The sequence below is a fragment of the Chiloscyllium plagiosum genome, chromosome 14 (genome assembly GCF_004010195.1).
Source record: "Chiloscyllium plagiosum isolate BGI_BamShark_2017 chromosome 14, ASM401019v2, whole genome shotgun sequence".
NCBI classification, from domain to species: domain Eukaryota; kingdom Metazoa; phylum Chordata; class Chondrichthyes; order Orectolobiformes; family Hemiscylliidae; genus Chiloscyllium; species Chiloscyllium plagiosum.
This window is the reverse complement of record NC_057723.1, coordinates 22,533,054-22,551,911: the sequence shown is the minus strand read 5'-3', so window position 1 is coordinate 22,551,911 and position 18,858 is coordinate 22,533,054. Positions and strand designations below refer to the sequence as shown.

Below are 18,858 nucleotides of genomic sequence, written 5' to 3'. Positions count from 1 at the left end.
GCATTTTAACTATAGTGTATGAATAAAATGTGTTTTGCCTCAAGACTGTTAGCTGATCAACTGAACAGCATCCAGAAAAACATTTAGGGTCTTGGCTGTCTCCTTGACATGTTTTGACGGGGTTTGGTCTGGTCCATAACATTGCCACTTCTTGGAGGGATCAGGTCAAAATGGGCAAATGACAGTGCAAAGTAACAGATCTATTTTCAAGTTGAAAGGGAAACATTTTTATTATTCTTCAAAAGGTAAATTGACAAAATGAATTCAGCAAATGGCTTTGAATGGATACCTTAAATCAGTTTGACTTACAGATTTGTTTGCAAGTTCGTCAACTTTCCAGATTTGTTTACAACAAAGAACTGACAAACCTAACTCTGCAACAAGAATGCCAGACTATTAGTCTGCTCAAAATACTTACATGATATAACATAATCCCTTCAATGTATGTCAAACCCTAGGAACAAAAATTAAATGCCTGCAAAATAGCAGAGTGAACGAGAAAAGGTTCTCCATTTCATTTCATGTGGATACTTTTTGTTTAAATATTAGGACAAGCAGACACAGGAAACACTCTGCAAGTAAGCACCAAAATAAACTCAGAAGAGGGAAGTCCTAATAGGCCATTTAACTGCCATTATTTCACATTAAAAACTTGTGAATATCCCTGTATATGGAACAATATCTGGAGGAGAAGAAGAAATATAGTATTCTTCAATGCTATAAGATGGATACGTGTCAGAAACAGCAACCAAAAATGACAAAAGTAGCATATTAGGATTTTCGAACATCAAGAGTAGCCAGATGGACTACACTGGTATTTTACAATCCTATACATTAAGCTCACCATTTACAACTCATCAGAAGATATTTTAAAAGCCTGGGTAAACTCGGGTGCATGCAATAACTTTGAATAGGAAGGGGAAAGCTACTGAAATAATATGCAGAGGAAGTTTACAAATACAGTAAATTGAATATTCTATATTGAAATAGAAAAAGTCTAATCAAGCCAACATAAGATTGTATTTAGCACAACAAAATGACTTCTGCGCAAACTTTGAAATTAAAACAAACCATTGCCACAGGTTTATCCTTGTTAAGTGGTTTCCCAAATATAAATCCGTTTTTTTTCCAAACTTCCAATTACCTTTTTTCTTAAAAGTAATATTTCAACCTATACTGAATGGACAGCAGCCAGATCTGAACTGGAAGTTACATGTTTTCACAATGTAAAAAACATTTCAGAAGTATAAATTTTTTTGAGTAATCCAGGAATAATATTCTCACTCTCAAGGTCTTTGATGACATCCTTACGCTCAAAGCAGCAGGGTATAGATGAACTTGGCTCATTTCTCAGTTCATAGTCTCAGATGACATAAAATTATCTCCCTTTCTGCCCACTCCACAAAGACAACAAAATGATTCATTTGGTAATACAAGTATAAGGGGAGGAAAGCATTCATAACTAGTTGGGCTAGGTTTCCTTCAGATACTCTTGCAGAAAAAAAGGTTCATGTGGGAAATCCTGCTGCTCAAATGGTCCTCATTCCATTCAATGGGTACTTGTCAACTTCCCTCCACTGGTTTGTTTCATACTGTACAATGGATCTACAAGTTTATTGTGAATGTGCAATAAACCTGGGAGAGGAATAAAAGTAAAACAAGAGAGATATATATAGCAGCAATTTTTTTTAAAAATCAGACAACGCTGTATTTATACAATATATATATAGCACCTTTAGTCTTAGAGAAAATTCCAAGGCATTTCACAGAAGCATTCGTAATGAAATCAGTGAACCTCAATGCCAGGAGAACCATTAGGCATACTAAAAATTAGGTGTCAAACTCATGGACCTACACCACACAACTATTTGTGTGTCAACCAGCATATACAGCATGCGAGGGACTGAGCTAAACAATATCCCAGTCGATGGATCAATCTGAGCTCTGCAATTCTGTGACATCCAGTTGTGAATGGTGATGAACAATTAAACAACTTACTGGAGGAGCAGACTCCCCAGTTATTGCCATCCTCAATGAAGGTGGGGGGAGCCCAACACCTCAGTGCAAAAGACAAGGCTAAAGCAGTTTAAAACATCTTCAACTATTAAGTACCATGTGGATGATCCTTCTTGGCTTCCTCCTCAGGACCGTCTTCACCAGACTTCAGCCAATTGGATTCACTCTACATGATATCAAGAAATAGTTGAAGACACTACATACTCTAAAGAATATCGGTCCCAACTACATTCCAGCAATAGTCCTGAAGACATGCTCCAGAACGAGCTGTATTCCTAGCCAAGCTGTTCCAGCATTGTTACAACACTGCCACCTACCTGGCAATATTGAATATTGCCCAGGAATCTCCTTTCCACACACCAAAATAAATCCAACCCAGGCAATTTTTGCTGCAATACTTCACTGTCAAACATCAGCAACTTGACGGAAGGTGTCTGCTTACGGCTACATACCTAATATCACATCAGCACTGAAACAAGATGTCCCAAAGACTGATGGATTTTGTGACAGTCAAAAGTAAACTAGTGACCTCTGTCTATTTTATCTGTCATCAGCAATATAAACATTCCATCAATAACTGAATTACATGCTTTCTTAGAAATGTGTTTATGACACTTCTAACTGACTAACCTTTTTTTAAACAAGTCATCTTCACAAAACTGAAACCAAAATCCATCATCATCTACATTAAAGATTCAAATACTAAACATTATCACATTTTAAACATTTTTACCACACCCCATATAATAACTTATATGTTCATTCCCTTTACCACATACATAAAATGACACCATGCTTTATTATCTGAAAGATGTACTACGAAAACTCACCAAGGATCCTTAGACTGCACATTTCACTTAAAAAGACAGGGATGCATATACATGAGAACAGAATCATCTGCAAGTTCTTCTCAAAACTACACACTAGCCTGAGATGGAACTTTACTGCCACTAACTCACTGCTATTGGGTCAAAATCCTGGAACTCCCTCTCTAACAGCACTGTGAGTGTATGTATACCACATAGGCTGCATGGTTCAAGATGGCAGCTCAGTACCAAACTTTTAAGAGCAATTAGAGATAGGCAATAAATATTGGCTTAGCCAGTGAAAATATTTTGTTTTTAAAATGAGGATAGGTGAATGAAAGCTTGGTCACCCTAAAAGGAAGCGGAAGTAGCAAAGGTGGAAGCTTTGAGGTACAGAATTTGAGTTTTTTTTAGAATTGCACAGCCAGCAAAAGAGGCTTTACCTGGCAGAGTGTCCATATCTCAGTGGAATACAGAACTGGTGGTGATTGTTATGGGGTGGATACAGAAGGGGTTGAAGCCTCTTAATAAGGGGTTAAGTAGTAGAGATTAGTTCCTTTATAAGTTATTATAGTTTAACATCTTCCCCCGAATTTTATCAATGGCTGGAAATTCTCTTAAGAACCAATTACCTTTAAAATACTGTACTGTTTTTACACGAAGTTCCGTGGTGGCGTCTTCATCACACACAAACAGTGTTTTGGGGTGCTGCTGGAAAGCTGATACAGTCCACATGTGGTTTACACCATCTTCTATAGCTTTACACAGAGCCAAAGCTTTATGCGCTCCTGTGATAAGAATCATCACCTATAGCAAAGTAATAAAATAAAACTCACTAAGCACCTGCCATAAATAACAATGACTATATCGTTAATTATAGACAAGGGAATGAGGACATGCCACAACCCAAAGGACTAGCCACGTTACCATACATCAAGAACATTTCTGAACTGACAGCCAGACTACTACGACCACTAGGACTCATAACAGCACACAAACCAACAGCCACTCTCAGACAACAACTCACCAGGACAAAGGACCCAATACCCAGCATGAGCAAAACCAACGTAATATACAAAATCCCATGCAAGGACTGCACAAAACACTATATAGGACAAACAGGAAGACAGCTAACGATCCGTATCCATGAACAACAACTAGCCACGAAACGACACAACCAGCTATCCTTAGTAGCCACACACGCAGATGACAAGCAACGTAAGTTCGACTGGGACAACACTACTATTATAGGACAAAAGAAAGCCAAACAGAAAATAGCTAGGGAATTCCTAGAGGCATGGCACTCATCCACAGATTCTATCAACAAACACATCGACCTGGACCCAATATACCGGCCACTGCACCGGACAGCGACTGGAAGCGGCAGAGACAACCCACGATAAATGCCGGAGGAAACATCACAGAAGCGCTTCACAGGAGGCTCCCAAGCACTGAGGATGTCACCTAGACAGGGGACGAAACGTCTGCAACACAAATTCCCAGCTCGGCGAACAGAACCACAACAACGAGCACCTGAGCTACAAATCTTCTCACAAACTTTAATTATAGAAAGCTAGCAATGACCTTTCAAAAATTGTTATAGTGATTTGAACAGGAGCAAACAAAGAAGGGGGTCTGTGGTTGGAGGAGAGCTATAGAAATTGTGCAGGACAACAATTCTGCATCAGAATTCAATACAGTGCAGATTAACAGGACTTTTTTTTTCTACCACTTGCACACATGTCACTGTGCGATTTTCTAGACCAATGGCTATCAAGTTTTTAAAAAGTCACATGTTAACCTCAAATAAACATTTCTTTTGTGTAAAATCTATGCAGGCAGCAAACAAATCAGAGGTAAGATGAAGACTTTTTAAAATAATAAATGCAGCGAGTTGATATGCATCAAATGGTGATGAAGGCAGAGTCAATAACATTTCCAAATGGAAATAAAATATATGCTTAAATTATTAAAAATGATTCAACAAATCAAATGCAGTTCTGCATTTACAGATCTGCAAAACTGCAACACCAGTTGATTAATGTTATTCAGAAGGAAACAAGGCTAGAAAATGAGAAACAGCACCAATTCCCGCCTCAGGCAACTCTCTGTGTGGAATTTGCACATTCTCGCCATGTCTGCATGGGTTTACTCCGGGTGCTCTGGTTTCCTCCCACAATCCAAAAATGTGCAGGTTAGGTGAATTGGCCAGGCTAAAATTGCCCGTAATGTTAGGTGAAGGGGTAAAGGTAGGGGAATGGGTCTGGGTGGGTTGCGCTTCGGCGGGTCGGTGTGGACTTGTTGGGCCGAAGGGCCTATTTCCACACTGTAAGTAATCTAATCTAAAAAAAAATTCTCAAAAAAGTACAAAATCCTGCAGGCAATTTTGTATACATCAATACATTTTTTCCAATAGCCTGCTTTCAGGACCTATAACAGGAACCATGCAGTTGCCTGCTATTTCTTTACCTCTCTAGCATCCATTACCGTCCCCACTCCAACAGTCAGCGCCATCGTTGGAACTTTAGACAGATCTCCATCAAAGAATCGAGCATTGGCCAATATTGTGTCCATAGCCAATGTCTTCACTCTTGTTCGTGACACCAAGCTAGAGCCCGGTTCATTAAAAGCAATGTGACCATCTGGACCAATGCCTATTCAAAGTCAAAGAAAAAAGTGTGAACCAAAATGTAATAACAAAGTTTTGACAGAGCTTACTGGAAACGTCACCCAAGGTCACTCCGGAAACCAGGGATTTGGGATAACATTAAATTAGTTAAAACTGCTTCTCTCCAAAGAGTAGTCACAAGATGAAAGGTGTAGCAATATCACACAGCTCCAGTCAAAACAGATCTATGCTGGCATTAAAACATATTACTGATTGTTCTGCTATAATGCAATAGTTGTGTTCCTCTGCAAACTCACACTATAGAAAAATCACACTATGGAAAGCCACTATAGAAAATCGTGCTGTAGAAGAACGCTACTGGAAAATTGCTATATCCTTTCAGGAGAAAGTTTACATTATCAAAATAACGTTCACAATTCGTCAATTGTGTTGTAGCCAACTTGTGCTGACAAAACGCACATTATAGCAGAACAACCTGTATTGAACCAACATGAAGATGCATCCAACTAATGCTGATGGAACCCCTAAGGGAAAAAAATCACTTAATTTCCTAAATGAGGCACGGTCTCTTTGACAATGATAAGAACATCTCCACAGCAACTATAAAACATAATATAACAACAGATTACAGTTACAGCTATTATTAATGATGCACCAGCTTCAGGAAGAGGATATTATTTGTCCAAATCACTGAACAGTACCACCAACAAAAAGCTCAATTCCTCCTGCTGCTTTAATTTTCTCCTCAAAAGCATCGCATTCTGCTTCCAAGTCAGGAGCATTTCCATCTAGAATGTGTGTATTTTCAGCCAAGATGTCAACATGCTTAAAGAAATTGTTCCACATGAACGAATGATAGCTCTGAGGATGGTCCCGTGCAAGACCTGCAAAGGAAATGCAATAAACTGTATTATGCAGTCACTAATTATAAGCAACAATTAAATGCACTAGCACCAAATTCTAACACTTATGACCTGTCACCTATATTTCAAAAGAAAGTAAGTAAACATTACAGGAAGTCTTGGAGCTTCATAACATCTCAAAACTAACTTCAGGACCAAGGCCAACCAAATTCTTGACCAAGAGAATGTATCCGTCCAACAATGAAGTCGTTTGAAGCTATTCGTTACAGCGATGCTGCTAGTCAGCCTTAATAAGCTGTTCAAACGTAATTTGGGGACACATTTTAATGTTCATTGTATGGCCCCTGCTTAGTATTTTGTTAAAGTGAAGCATGTAGCAAAGATGGGACTGAGCCATACTCCAGTACAGTCAGTTCTTCTATAACAGGATGGTTGTGTTCCTGTGCAACCCTGTGATATAGAAAAATCGCGCTTTAGAAACAGCGCTTAAAAGTGTTGGCACTGTAGTTGTGTTGCAGTCAACACATGTTTTAAAAGCTTGTACTTTAGGAGCAGCGTTCCCAATTAATCAATCGTGTTACAGCGAATGCAGGTTAACAAAATGTGCATTATACCAGCACAGCCTATATTCTGTGGCACTACGTATGGACAACTCAGCTCATATCTGGCATCACACAGAAAAAAATAACTTCACACTCTCCATCCACCTCATGTCAGTCTCGAATTAGGTTTGGCGCATAATTTAGATTTGGATGATAACATTATTTCATGTTTGAAATACATCCAGGGGTAAGTATGCACAAATGCAGGCAGGCAAATTGGAATCAGAAAATTGTTACAGCAGAGATGAAAGTCATTCAGCCCATCATATCTGTGCTGGCTCTCCAAGTGAGCATTTTACTTGAAACCAATTTTCCATGTAAATGTCTCCACCACTCATTAAAGCAGCATATTCCAAATCCTAACAACCCATTGCATGGAAGAAAGTTTCTCCTCATGTCTCCGTTTTTCTTTTGATAATTGCCTTAGATCAGAGCCCTTTCATTCTTGATTCTTCTAGCAGTAGGATTAGTTTTTTCTCTATTCACTCTGTCCAGACCCCTCAATTTTGAATAGCTTTTTCAAATCTCCTATTAACATTCTCCAAGGAAAACAGTGTCAATTTCTCCAATTCTATCTAGGTAACTGAAGATCCCCCATGCATGGAACTATTCTAGTCTATTTTTTCCCCACACTCTCTAATACCTTGACATCATTCATAAAGTGCAGCATAGAACTGCTTGCAATATTCCTGTTAAAACTGAACCAATTTAAGTTTAACATACTTCCTAACTCTTGTACAATATGCCTCTATTGGTAAAACCAATGACACTCCGTGCTTTATAAGCAACACTCTCAACGTCTCAATGACCTCCATAATTATACAACCAGATTCCTGTACACTCTTCACAGTTGTGCTCCTTATGTTATATCTCCATGTTCTTCCTATAAAAATTAAACACTTCATACTTCTCTACCACTTCCAATTTCATCTGCTACTTGCCTACCCATTCCACCAACTCATCTACATTATTTTGAAGTCCTATACTATACTCCTTACAGTTCAGAATGCTTCCAAGTTTTGTATAATCTATAAATATTGAAATTGTGCCCTGTACACCAATGTCTAGGTCAATGATTAACATGCATTTCTTCAACACAAATTGGCTGTAATGTGATTGAAGAATTTAGACCATTTTTGTAGAACATGAACTTTGCTTACCTGTATTGGGTGTAACACAATTTCGGCCCTATTAATTTAAATGGTGCTGCTATTACACTATTTTCTTATAACGTGGGGTCACGTGGGAACGGAACTATCACGTCATATCAGAACCGACTGCACAGTAGAAACAGTAAGGGTTCCAACTCTGAGCCATGGAGAACACAAAAATAAACCTGCCTCCGGTACAAAACATAGCCAAAAAACAAAACACAACTGGCTCCTGTCACACAGCTAATTTTACATCAACCTTACTACTGTCTCTTTTATTCCATGAGCTATATTTTGGTCAGGTGTGTGTTGTGTAAAATGTATCAAAGGTCTCTTAGTAATTGAATACACTACATCAACAGCATTACCCTCACCATCCTACTCTGTTAATACTTCAAAAAACAACTCAACAAGTTAGTTAAACACAATTTTCTCTCAACAAATCCATGTTGGCTTGCTTTAATTAACCCATATTTTCCTCAGAAACTATTAATTTTGACCTGAGTTATTATTTCCTTGAGCTTCCCCACAGTTAAATTAAAATTGACAGATCTGTAGTTGCTGGGCTTCTATTTACATTCTTTATTTGATCAAAAATTTGAAATTCTCCAGTCCTATGGTACCACCCATGTCCACAAAGGCTGGAAAATTATGGCCAGTACTCTCCAATTTCCATCTCATTTCCTTTAAAGTAGCTCATCCAGCCCCAGTGCCTTACCAACATATGACAGAAACTCTTTCTTGAGATCTCTACCCAGAGATAGATGCACCAAACATTACCATGAACTTCTCTGAAGGTATGGCAAGTCACCACTGATGAAAACTCCATCGCAGCCAAAATGGGAATTGAACCCTAATCTGATCCACATGCCTCACCCAACAACTGAGCAGCAGACAACTAAGGAGTCAGAACTGCTGTGGCAATATGCACTTTTACATTCATGTTTAAGCCTGAGACTATGTATGTGATGGATCCAATTCCTTTTGCATCACAAGGCGGAACAGAATCTCTCCTGCTATTGTTCTTTGGCATTGGTGTATGTTGGAAAGATTTACAAGATGATTGGCAACATTATGAGTATATCTCTCTTGGCCATCAAATTTTGGAGTGAAACTTGAACCCAGAGTCTCTGGCTCAAAAACAGCATGTGGTCCACCGCATTACAGAAAATAACAGGGAATAACTTTTAGATTCATGACTCAAGTCACTGGGTCAGGATTTTTTTTGAACATATAAAAGTTGTACTACACCACACTCACCCACATATTCATCCATGTTAAATGTCTTCACATATCTGAATGACAGATCCCCATTCTTATAATATTCTATTAGTTTTTTATAGCTTCCCAAAGGCGTTTCTCCTGCAGAAAGATATTTTTCAAAAAATTACTGCACAAGAATTCTGCAAGCAGTTAAACTGACTAAATTCAATGACCCATGTTTACAGTCTCTCCAACCCTTAGATTACTAACACAGATCAGCCATTTAATCAGTTTGGTTTTGAAAGAATATCTCTGTGATAGCAATGAATATTGATGCAAACTGTACTTTTGACTACATATACAATCATCTTTTATCATTAAGTTTATTTACAGAACACCAGTTCACCGACTTGGGAGTTTAGTTAAAGGTAAGTGACAGGTGAGCTGGAAATTCAACATGGAGTCAGGAACCCAACAACGGAATACATTTGATGTCCCAAACCCACACCCAAGCTGCATTGCTCTTGAAGTGCAATTTTTAGATGTAAATTATCTAGTTAGACAGGAGGTAACTTCAGTGCCTCTGACGCCTCCCAGACAAGGGGTTCCCCATGTTGCAGTGGCTGCTGCTACCTCGCCAATCAGTGCAGGCTATTGGAAAAGCCACGGAGGTGAAGTGACAACGTAACGACCAGTGCTAATTGCTCCATGGTTCGGTCTCAAAGAAATGTTTTTGGGCCCAATGAGGAAGCTGAGAGTTGTATTATGTTGTGCACAAGACTGTTCTGGTTTTCAGAAAAAAATGTGAAAATTACCTTCAGGAACATGAGCTATAGGGACCATTAATTGGTGGCAAATGTGTTCCCAACCTCAGTCTTAGTTTTTAATCATCTTAATCTGCAGCACTAACTCTCTTACATAAATGACTACCGACATTACTCAGTTGCTCCACGTCAATATCTGAAAAAATGAATCACCAGTCCAAATAAATGTGTTGTCTGAATAGGTGTTTGGCCCTGACTGGCAGTATCCTACTCCCAGCTTTGTGTAAACAAGTCACCTACACTTGTGTTAGAATCCCACCAACCATTTACAGGAGATACAGCAGTTTCAGTTGCTGGAGTGATAGGGAAGAGTAGAAAAAACTGAAAAATGCAATAATCAAGTAGCAGGGCTATTACATTCATTAAGATGACCATGCAGTGGACCATTTATCATCTTCAGCCGAAATACTATTTGTGATTTTATTTTCATAGAGGGAGAGAATATTACTGCACGTGTCTGAATTTTCTGTAGTGACTGGCTGTTACAGAGCATCAGAATATGCAGATATTTGAAGTCCGAAATCAACCAAAGCCAAACAAGATTGATGAGACCTGTACAATTTGTGTTTCATACAATCAGTACAGTGTGGAAGCAAGCCATTCAACCCATTAAGTCCACATTGACCCACCAAAGAGCATCCCTGTAACCCCATGTTTCCCATGGCCAATCCACCTAATCTGCACATCTTTTGACCATGAGAGGAAACTAGAGCACCCAGATGAAACCCGGGCAGACATGGGGAAAATGTGCAAATTCCACATAAACAGTCCCCCAAGGGTGGAATCGAACACTGGTCCCTGGTGCTAAGAGGCAAAGGAGCTGACCACTCAGCTACCAGGTCATTTCTGTTTTAAGAAACATTTACCACATAAAACCACCCATAATGCAATACTAAACTGGCAGTACTGCAAATAAAAGACATTTCTGACCTGCAAATAGGTTAATGCGTATTACTGAACTTCTACTTGGATGGTAAATTCTACCCCGAAATATTCAACCAGACTAAAAAACCAACAGTACAAACTCAGTTCATATCAAACATCTTTTACTATTGTTGTTGTTACATACCAGTTGGTAAACCCAGGGTGAAGTATCTGTCAGGACCAGGGTTGAACTTAACAATCCGATTCCTGATGTATTTTGCAGCCCATTCACTGACTTGCATGCGATCTTCCAATATAATCAACTTCATGGTTGTTTCTTATATACTCAAGGAAACTGTACAAGAAAAACACAGCACTTTGTACTAAATCATTAAAAATGCAATACAGCCTCAATGAGGTCACAGGGCAAGGCCAGGTCCTACAGCAGGTCCAAATGTCCCATTGACTTATTGACTAGTGCAAACTTCCTTTGAAATATATAAATAACAGAAATATCATTTGTCACGAATATGTTACAGAAAATATCCCCTTTAAAAAATGGACATCATAAACTAAAAGTTATTCTCCATTGTATGGTTCTTTCCTGTGAGAGCACTGGAAGTAAAAGTTAAACACAAAGACACAAGTAGTTTAAATGCTGATAGGAAAAGAACATTAATTTTGGGTTGAAAAAAAGTGATTAAAAATTGTTTAGAGCTGCTGTTAAACAAGTAAAAAAAAAACCGCCGATAAATAAACAAAGCTGTTCCCGCTATGGAAGTAAGCAAAAAGTTATCGATAATAATACATTTGAAATGGCATTCTAGAGAACAGGATTCGCCATGCCAGAGGCATGTGTAATGGGTGTGAGGTAAATCCAGAGGAGCAGTAAACAACAAAAACAAAATGAAAGGAAATTGCCTCATTAAAGTTCTTCTCTGCGGATCAGATGGTGTATTTTCCTTTTTTTTTGTCTCTGCGATAGGATCATCTGTACCTGTGCATTCACAAGGCCACACCCTCTAAAAATAGTCTTACTTGTGCTTGGGAACATTTCCCCAGTTCCAGCTAATCCCTGAAATGGGGAATCTTAGCAGGTGGCTACACAGCTACCCCCCCCCCCCCCCCTTTTGCTTCCCGCCTTTCGTGCAGTAAAGATACAATGTAAGATGCAGGCTACAAACACCAGCTCTTGATGCTCTGGATGAAATGAGCTGCTCCTGCACATTTGCCCAGGCTTTGTAACTCCACTAGAGTAGCCTCATCACATTGCGGTTTTAGTCAAGGGTGTGAATGCAGGAGGTAGTTTGAACATCACTAACATAAAAAGCCAGTTTGGCTGAAGTCACTCAACAAGTTGCCCGCAGCAATAACAAGTAGGCTATTTTGCAGAGACGACAGTTTCGGTGTCCAATTAAAGCAAGCCTGAGATGACAATTCTGTTTTGCGTGTAGAATGCAAGAAATGCCTCATTTGGAAAAGTAGAAGTTGCACAATTTGTCGGAGTTCAAAACATGGTCAACTATCCTGAAGGCAAAGGAAATAAAGTGGGGAACGGAAAAGTTAACCCTTTTTACACCTCACCCCTTATAACATTTTCAACTTATTGTTAAAATCAAATTACTGCCGGGTAGTAACACAAAATTGCATTTCTAACTATTTAAATGACAGGCGCAAGGAAATATTAAAGCAGTCGCCACAGAGAAATCCCATTTTACAATACAAACTGTACATAATTTATTACTTTTTCCAAAAAAATGAACGCTGCTGTATGATAAATAAGCTTGTTGCCACAACGAGCCGAACTAACGCAAGACAAATCAATCTAGCAATGAAGGCTGGTCTAATCGTGGGTCTTAAGGGGGTTGTAACAATTTTCTGCATTACAGGAGACACTGTAACAGATTAAAGGACCAGGCACCCGCTATTCCCTTACGATTTCCAGTAACTGTTATTCAGCCAGACACTACCTCCTAGCCTAGACTCACATTTACATAGATTGCATTTTATAATAACATCACCAGCAAACGCCAGCATCTTACCTTTTTTTTTCATTAAACAGGAATCCCGTTTTCTGTGTTTCCTTTTCTTTATCCCAGCGCAAAGAGAACACTGTCATATGATTTTGTTGCCGGTCAGATGATCGGAAGAGAAAAAAAAGAGGGAAATCAAATCCTTTGTCGGTTTTTTTGAAGTTTGACACAAGCCTCCGCGCACTGAATTAACTCAGAATATTGCAATTGAACGCTTATCAACGTTTGTATCTTGCGTAAACATATATTAGTTATTAAACTTTAATTATCTCATTGTGGAATACATTGAACTTTGAATTTGCAATTCGTCTTATTGTTTGACTCCCAAATATGCCTGGAATTTACACTATAATCCAAAGTACTTCAACTAGTAGTACAGATTCCAAAACCGAAATTGCTGGAAAAGTTCAGCAGGTTTGGCAGCATCTGTGGAGTGTAATCAGTGTCCTTCCTTCATCTTTGGAAGCCTGTAGCATCCCAGTCAGAAGCAGATGAGGGAAGGCGATAACCTACTGTTAATCCAGAGACCCAGATAATGTTCTGAGATCCCAGGTTGAAATCACACCACAGCAGATGTTGGAATTCAAATTCAATGAAGGGAAAATCTGGGATTAAGAATCTAATGAGGACCACAAATCCATTGTTGATTGTAGAGAAAAACCCATCTGGTTCAATGCCCTTTCGGGAAGGAAACAATGATCCTTACCTGGTCTCGCCTACATGTGACTCCATACTCACAGCAAAGTGGTTGACTTTTCACTGCCCTCTAGATAATTAGGGATGGGCAATAGATGCTGGCATAGCCAGTAATGCCATCAACCCATTAATGAATTAAACAAAAGGTAACTCAGCACTTGAGTCGAGTTTGAACCCAGGACATTAAAAAAAAATTAAAGCTTAGTAAAGATGCACTAAAACATTGACCTAATTTACTTTTCTTAAAACGAAATATGCTGAACAAGGAGCTGTCAATATTGGATGCATAGCCCTTTTTAGAAATAAGGTTAATTTTCTCTTTAAAGAAGTGCAAAATTTTAAACCAACTTCCAGTCTACCAGCACTTCATCTGTGGCAATCAATGATACAAATATCTCAGCAAGGGGCCCAGTAATGAGTTCCCTAGCTTCCCACAGAGCTCTTGGGTATACCTGATCAGGTCCCAGGGATCTATCACCTTCATGCATTTTAAGAAATCCAGTCCCTCCTCCTCTGTAATATGGACATTTTTCAAGATGTTGCTATTTATTTCCCCACATTCTCTATCTTTCATAACCTCCTCCACAGTAAATACTGATGCAAAATAGTATCTCCCCATCTCCTGCAGTTCCAGACATAGGCAGCCTTGCTGATCTTTAAGGGGCCCTACCCTCTCACTAGCTACCCTTTCGTCCTTGATGTATTTGTAGAATCCTTTTGGATTTTCCTTAACCCTAATTGTCAAAGCTACCTCATGTCCCCTTTATGCCCTCCTGATTTCTCTGTTAAGTATACTCCTACTGCCTTTATATTCTTCTCGGGATTCTCTCGATCTCTGCTATCTATACCTGACCTATGCTTCCTTCTTATTCTTGACCAAAACCTAGTCTGTCTAGTCATCCAGCATTCCTTACATCTACCTGCCGTGCCCTTCAACCTTACAGGAACACATTGTCTCTAGACTCTCGTTATCTCATTTCTGAAGGCTTCCCATTTTCCAGCCATCCCTTTACCTGCGAACATCTGCCCCCAATCAACTTTTGGAAGTTCTTACCTACTAATGTAAAAATTGGCCTTTTTGCAATTTAGAACTTGAATTTTAGATCTAGTCTTTCCTTTTCTATGACTATTTTAAAACTGATAGAATTATAGGCCAACAGGCTGAGGACTAGAAGATGGAGAAAGTGAGGACTGCAGGTGCTGAAAAAGCACAGCCGGTTTGGCAGCATCCGAGGAGCAGGAGAATCGACATTTCGAGCATAAGCTCCTAACGAAGAACTTATGCTTGAATTGTTGATTCTACTGCTCCTCGATGCTGCCTGACTGGCTGTGCTTTTCAGCACCATACTCTTTGACTAGCAGATGGAGTTTAATTTAGACAAATGTAAGGTGCTGCATTTTGGAAAGGCAAATCAGGGCAGGACTTACACACTTAATAGCAATGTTCTGGGGACTGTTGCTGAACAAAGAGTGCTTGGAGTGTAGGTTTGCAGTTCTTTGAAAGCGGAGTCACAGGGAAGCAGGATAATGAAGGTGGCATTTGGTATCCTTGCCTTTATTGGTCAGTGCATTGAGTATAGGAAGTGTGCGAGGACATGTTGAGGCTGCACAGGGCATTGATTAGGCTACTTTTGGAATACTGCATGCAATTCTGATTGTCTTGCTACAGAAAGGATGTTGTCAAACTTGAAAAGGTTCAGAAAAGATTTACAAGGATGTTGCCAGGGTTGGAGGATTTGAGCTACAGGAAGAGACTGAATGGTTTGGGGCTGTTTCCATGGAGCGTTGGAGGTTGAAGAGTGACCTGATAGAGGTTTATAAAATCATGAGGGGCATGGATAGGGTGAATAGCCAAGGTCTTTTCTCTGGTTTGGGGGGGAAAGAGTCCAAAACTAGGAGGCATAGGTTTGTGTGAGAGGGAAAAGATTTAAAAGATCCCTAAGGGGCAACTTTTTCCACACAGTGGGTGGTGTGTGTATGGAATGAGCTGCCAGAGGAAGTGGTGGAGACTGGTACAATTACAATGTTAAAAAGTCATCTGGATGGGTATATGAACAGGAAGGGTTTAGACAGATATGGGCCACATGCTGGCAAATGGGACTACACTAATTTAGGATCTGGTCACCATTCTCAAGTTAGACTGGAGAGTCTATTTCTGTGTTGTACAACTCTATGACTCTATAACCCGTTTGTGTCTCATTACACATTGTAGATGAACAAGTCCATTCTGTAGACTATCAGTGTGATGTTACAGTTAGCTGACTGAAAGGATTAAATTCAAGACTTGGCTGATATGGTGGCAAGGGGATTGAGTTGGGAATGCCACACTATATACTTCAAATGCTAAGCTGGAGACTGCATTGTTGCAAAGCCGAGGCAGGTGGACAGATGATCCCAAGACGAACACAGAGGCAGCCCTCCAAAGCCATTTTTATCAATAACACCACATTGGTGGGGAGCACAATACCATCTGAAACCCTCCATACCTCCATCATTGCTGCTAATAGTATTCTACTGCTCAATTATATTGACCTTTCATGTTATATTTCCCTTTAAAAAGGAGAGCATAACCCACAATTTACTGATACTGTAGTAGATTAGATGGCCTAGTGGTTCATAGCAATAACGGTACATCAAGGTACATTTAATCATAGAATTGTAAAGTAACAGCTTAATCCTACATATCCTCACATGGTCAGCAGCCAATACAGTACTTGCTTAAGAGGGAGAAAGCACAGGCAAGGAAAGCAAGGTCACATCACACCAAGCAATTTTCCTGCATGTTCTAGAAGACAAAATTCACAGTGGATAAAAGAGCAACTGGCTTTATTGTCATTTAAAAATTTATGGTAGCTTGAAGAATAAGGAGCAAAGTGTCATGTTATATTTAAGAGTTTTATATCTATTGCTGTACTTTGAATATATACATCACAGATTAATGAATATAATACTCAAATATTTGTCAAATAGCAGATTTGAAAGACTACCAAAACTAAGAAGGAGCAATTAACCCAGATAAAACTCAACCCAATAACTACATTTACTTTTAAGTTAGGGTAGATGACTTTAAAAAAAAGAAAAAAAATCCAAAAAACAAAACTTGGCACATATCCTGGGAACTGGGAGAAATTCATAGAGCAACAAAACACTGACAGAACAGACAGTAATTGTTTGGTAAAGAGTGAAATGAAAAAAAAACTTTAAGGCAAATCAAAATCAACAAAGTAATTTTGTACAATCATATTAAGGGAAGAAAAGTTGGTTAGCAGCAACATAGGCCTTTTGAAAAGAAGTAACTTCCTTATTTTCATTCATAATACGACTGAATGGACATGTAGAATAATTATTTTGGAGACATAAAACTAACATTGAACCCAAATGTGGACCCACCAAAATTAATGCAAACCATAAAAGTAATGGAGGATTTGCCCTTTTCGGGCAGAGATGAGGCAATGTGTTTGTGCCCAGAGGGTGGCATGACTTTGGAAGTCCATGCCTCAGAAGTCAGTAGAGGCAGAGTCATTTAATATTTTTAAGGCAGGTAGATAAATTCTTGTTAGGCAGGAGAATTGAAAGATCAGGGTAGATGGGTCTTTGGAATTCAAAATAGATACCACACACCACAGGCCAGCATGCAAAAATAAAGTTATTGGCTAGAGGAGGTGGAAATGTGTTGATTTTCTGGAGAAAGTTTCTTTTAATCCATAATCTGTCCTTTTGCAAGCTGGGTGCTACAGAATTTTAATTTTTTTTAGATTAAAATTCACTATCTCTTCTGTATTCCAAAATGTAACAGAGATTGGGTTCGAAATTGAGAACTGCAGAGTGATAAGAAAGGTAATATTATATTCTTCAGGGAAAGCTGACATCTCTGTTCCATTCTGCAGACTCCTGTTGATGTTAGGGACAGACAAGGTGACAGTTTTGGTCTTTCCCAGGTGGTATTTTGATCATGTGACTGAGTATTGGAACACAACATAGACAACCCACAGTGGTGACGCAGCTTCAATCTCCATTGTATAAACTATAAGGATACCATCAAAATAGAAAGGGCTCCACCATAAGAAATAGAAGCAGAATTTGGCCATTCAGCCCATCAAGTCTGTTCCTCCATTCAATCATGGTTGGTATATTCCTCAAGCCCATTCTCCTGCCTTCTCCCCATAATTCTTGATCCCCTTACCAATCAAAACCCTATCTAGCTCTGCTTTAAAAACACTCAATGACCTGTCCTCCACAGCCTCCTTTAGCAATGGGTTCCACAGATTTACCACCCTCTGCTGAAAGAAATTCCTCTTTATCTTAGTACCACATCTCAGTCCACAGAACCTTCTTTGCACCCTGAATGTCGGCAGATGTCCTTTGTTCTCAATAATTTCTGCAGCTGAAGTGTCTAGTTTCTAGAGTTTTAAGCAAGTTTAAACAGTAGTAGGTGTAAAGTTCTGCTGAAAACCTGTCCAGACAAGTGCCTTGGTAATTAGATTTCAGACACTTCAAGAAACTTATGCAATTTGTGGATTAGTTGTTTTCTGTGACCTTTTAAAAACAGTGTCTTTGCAGCTCAATATTTTTCCTCTGTCTTTTTATAAACAAAACATTACACAAGACAAGTAAAATATAGATTAATATTCCATAGCACACATGATGCTGTCAATGTCCTGCAAGGTTCTTTGTGGAGTCTCAATTCTTCACCATATCGTTTAAAACAATTCAGAAAACTGATTAAATAGCTATATATCCAAATTTGCCGTTGATGCAAAGACAAGCTTAATGATCTGGACGAAGAGACTGGGGGCATTCTAGCGATGTTTGCTGATGATACAAAGTTAGGTGGACAGGCAGGTAGGACTGAGGAAGTGGGGAGGCTGCAGAAGGATCTAGACAGTTTGGAAGAGTGGTCCAGGAAATGGCTGATGGAATTCAATGTGAGTAAAGGTCTTGCACTTTGGAAAAAAGAATACAAGCATGGACTACTTTCTAAACGGTGAGAAAATTCGTAAAGCCAAAGTACAGAGGGATCTGGAAGTGCTAGTTGAGGATTCTCTAAAGGTAAACATGCAAGTTGAGTCCGTGATTAAGAAAGCGAATGCAATGTTGTCAATTATCTCAAGAGGGTTGGAATATAAAAGCACAGTTGTGCTACTGAGACTTTATAAAGCTCTGATTAGGCC

General features: G+C 39.1%; 1 protein-coding gene across 1 annotated transcript; it reads right to left on the bottom strand.

Annotated features, from left to right (window-relative positions):
- Positions 1-203: 203 nt before the first annotated feature.
- On the bottom strand, positions 204-13,297 carry gnpda1 (glucosamine-6-phosphate deaminase 1). The gene is made up of 7 exons (XM_043703342.1): positions 13,001-13,297; positions 11,164-11,313; positions 9,328-9,429; positions 6,153-6,335; positions 5,292-5,476; positions 3,455-3,629; positions 204-1,635 (listed from the first exon to the last, which is right to left on the bottom strand). Exons 2-7 carry the CDS (start codon positions 11,285-11,287, stop codon positions 1,550-1,552), a joined length of 855 nt encoding a protein of 284 aa, XP_043559277.1. The 5' UTR covers positions 11,288-11,313; positions 13,001-13,297; the 3' UTR covers positions 204-1,549.
- Between the last annotated feature and the right edge of the window lie 5,561 nt (positions 13,298-18,858).

Bases quoted from the DNA above. Each gene is read 5' to 3' on its own strand.
- gnpda1 (XM_043703342.1), bottom strand. From the start codon at position 11,287: ATGAAGTTGATTATATTGGAAGATCGCATGCAAGTCAGTGAATGGGCT. The intron at 9,430-11,163 runs GTATGTAACAAC...ATCTTTCTGCAG, and splicing joins CACCCTGGGTTTACCAACTG to GAGAAACGCCTTTGGGAAGC. The intron at 5,477-6,152 runs GTACTGTTCAGT...GACTTTGAATAG, and splicing joins AATTGAGCTTTTTGTTGGTG to GCATTGGTCCAGATGGTCAC.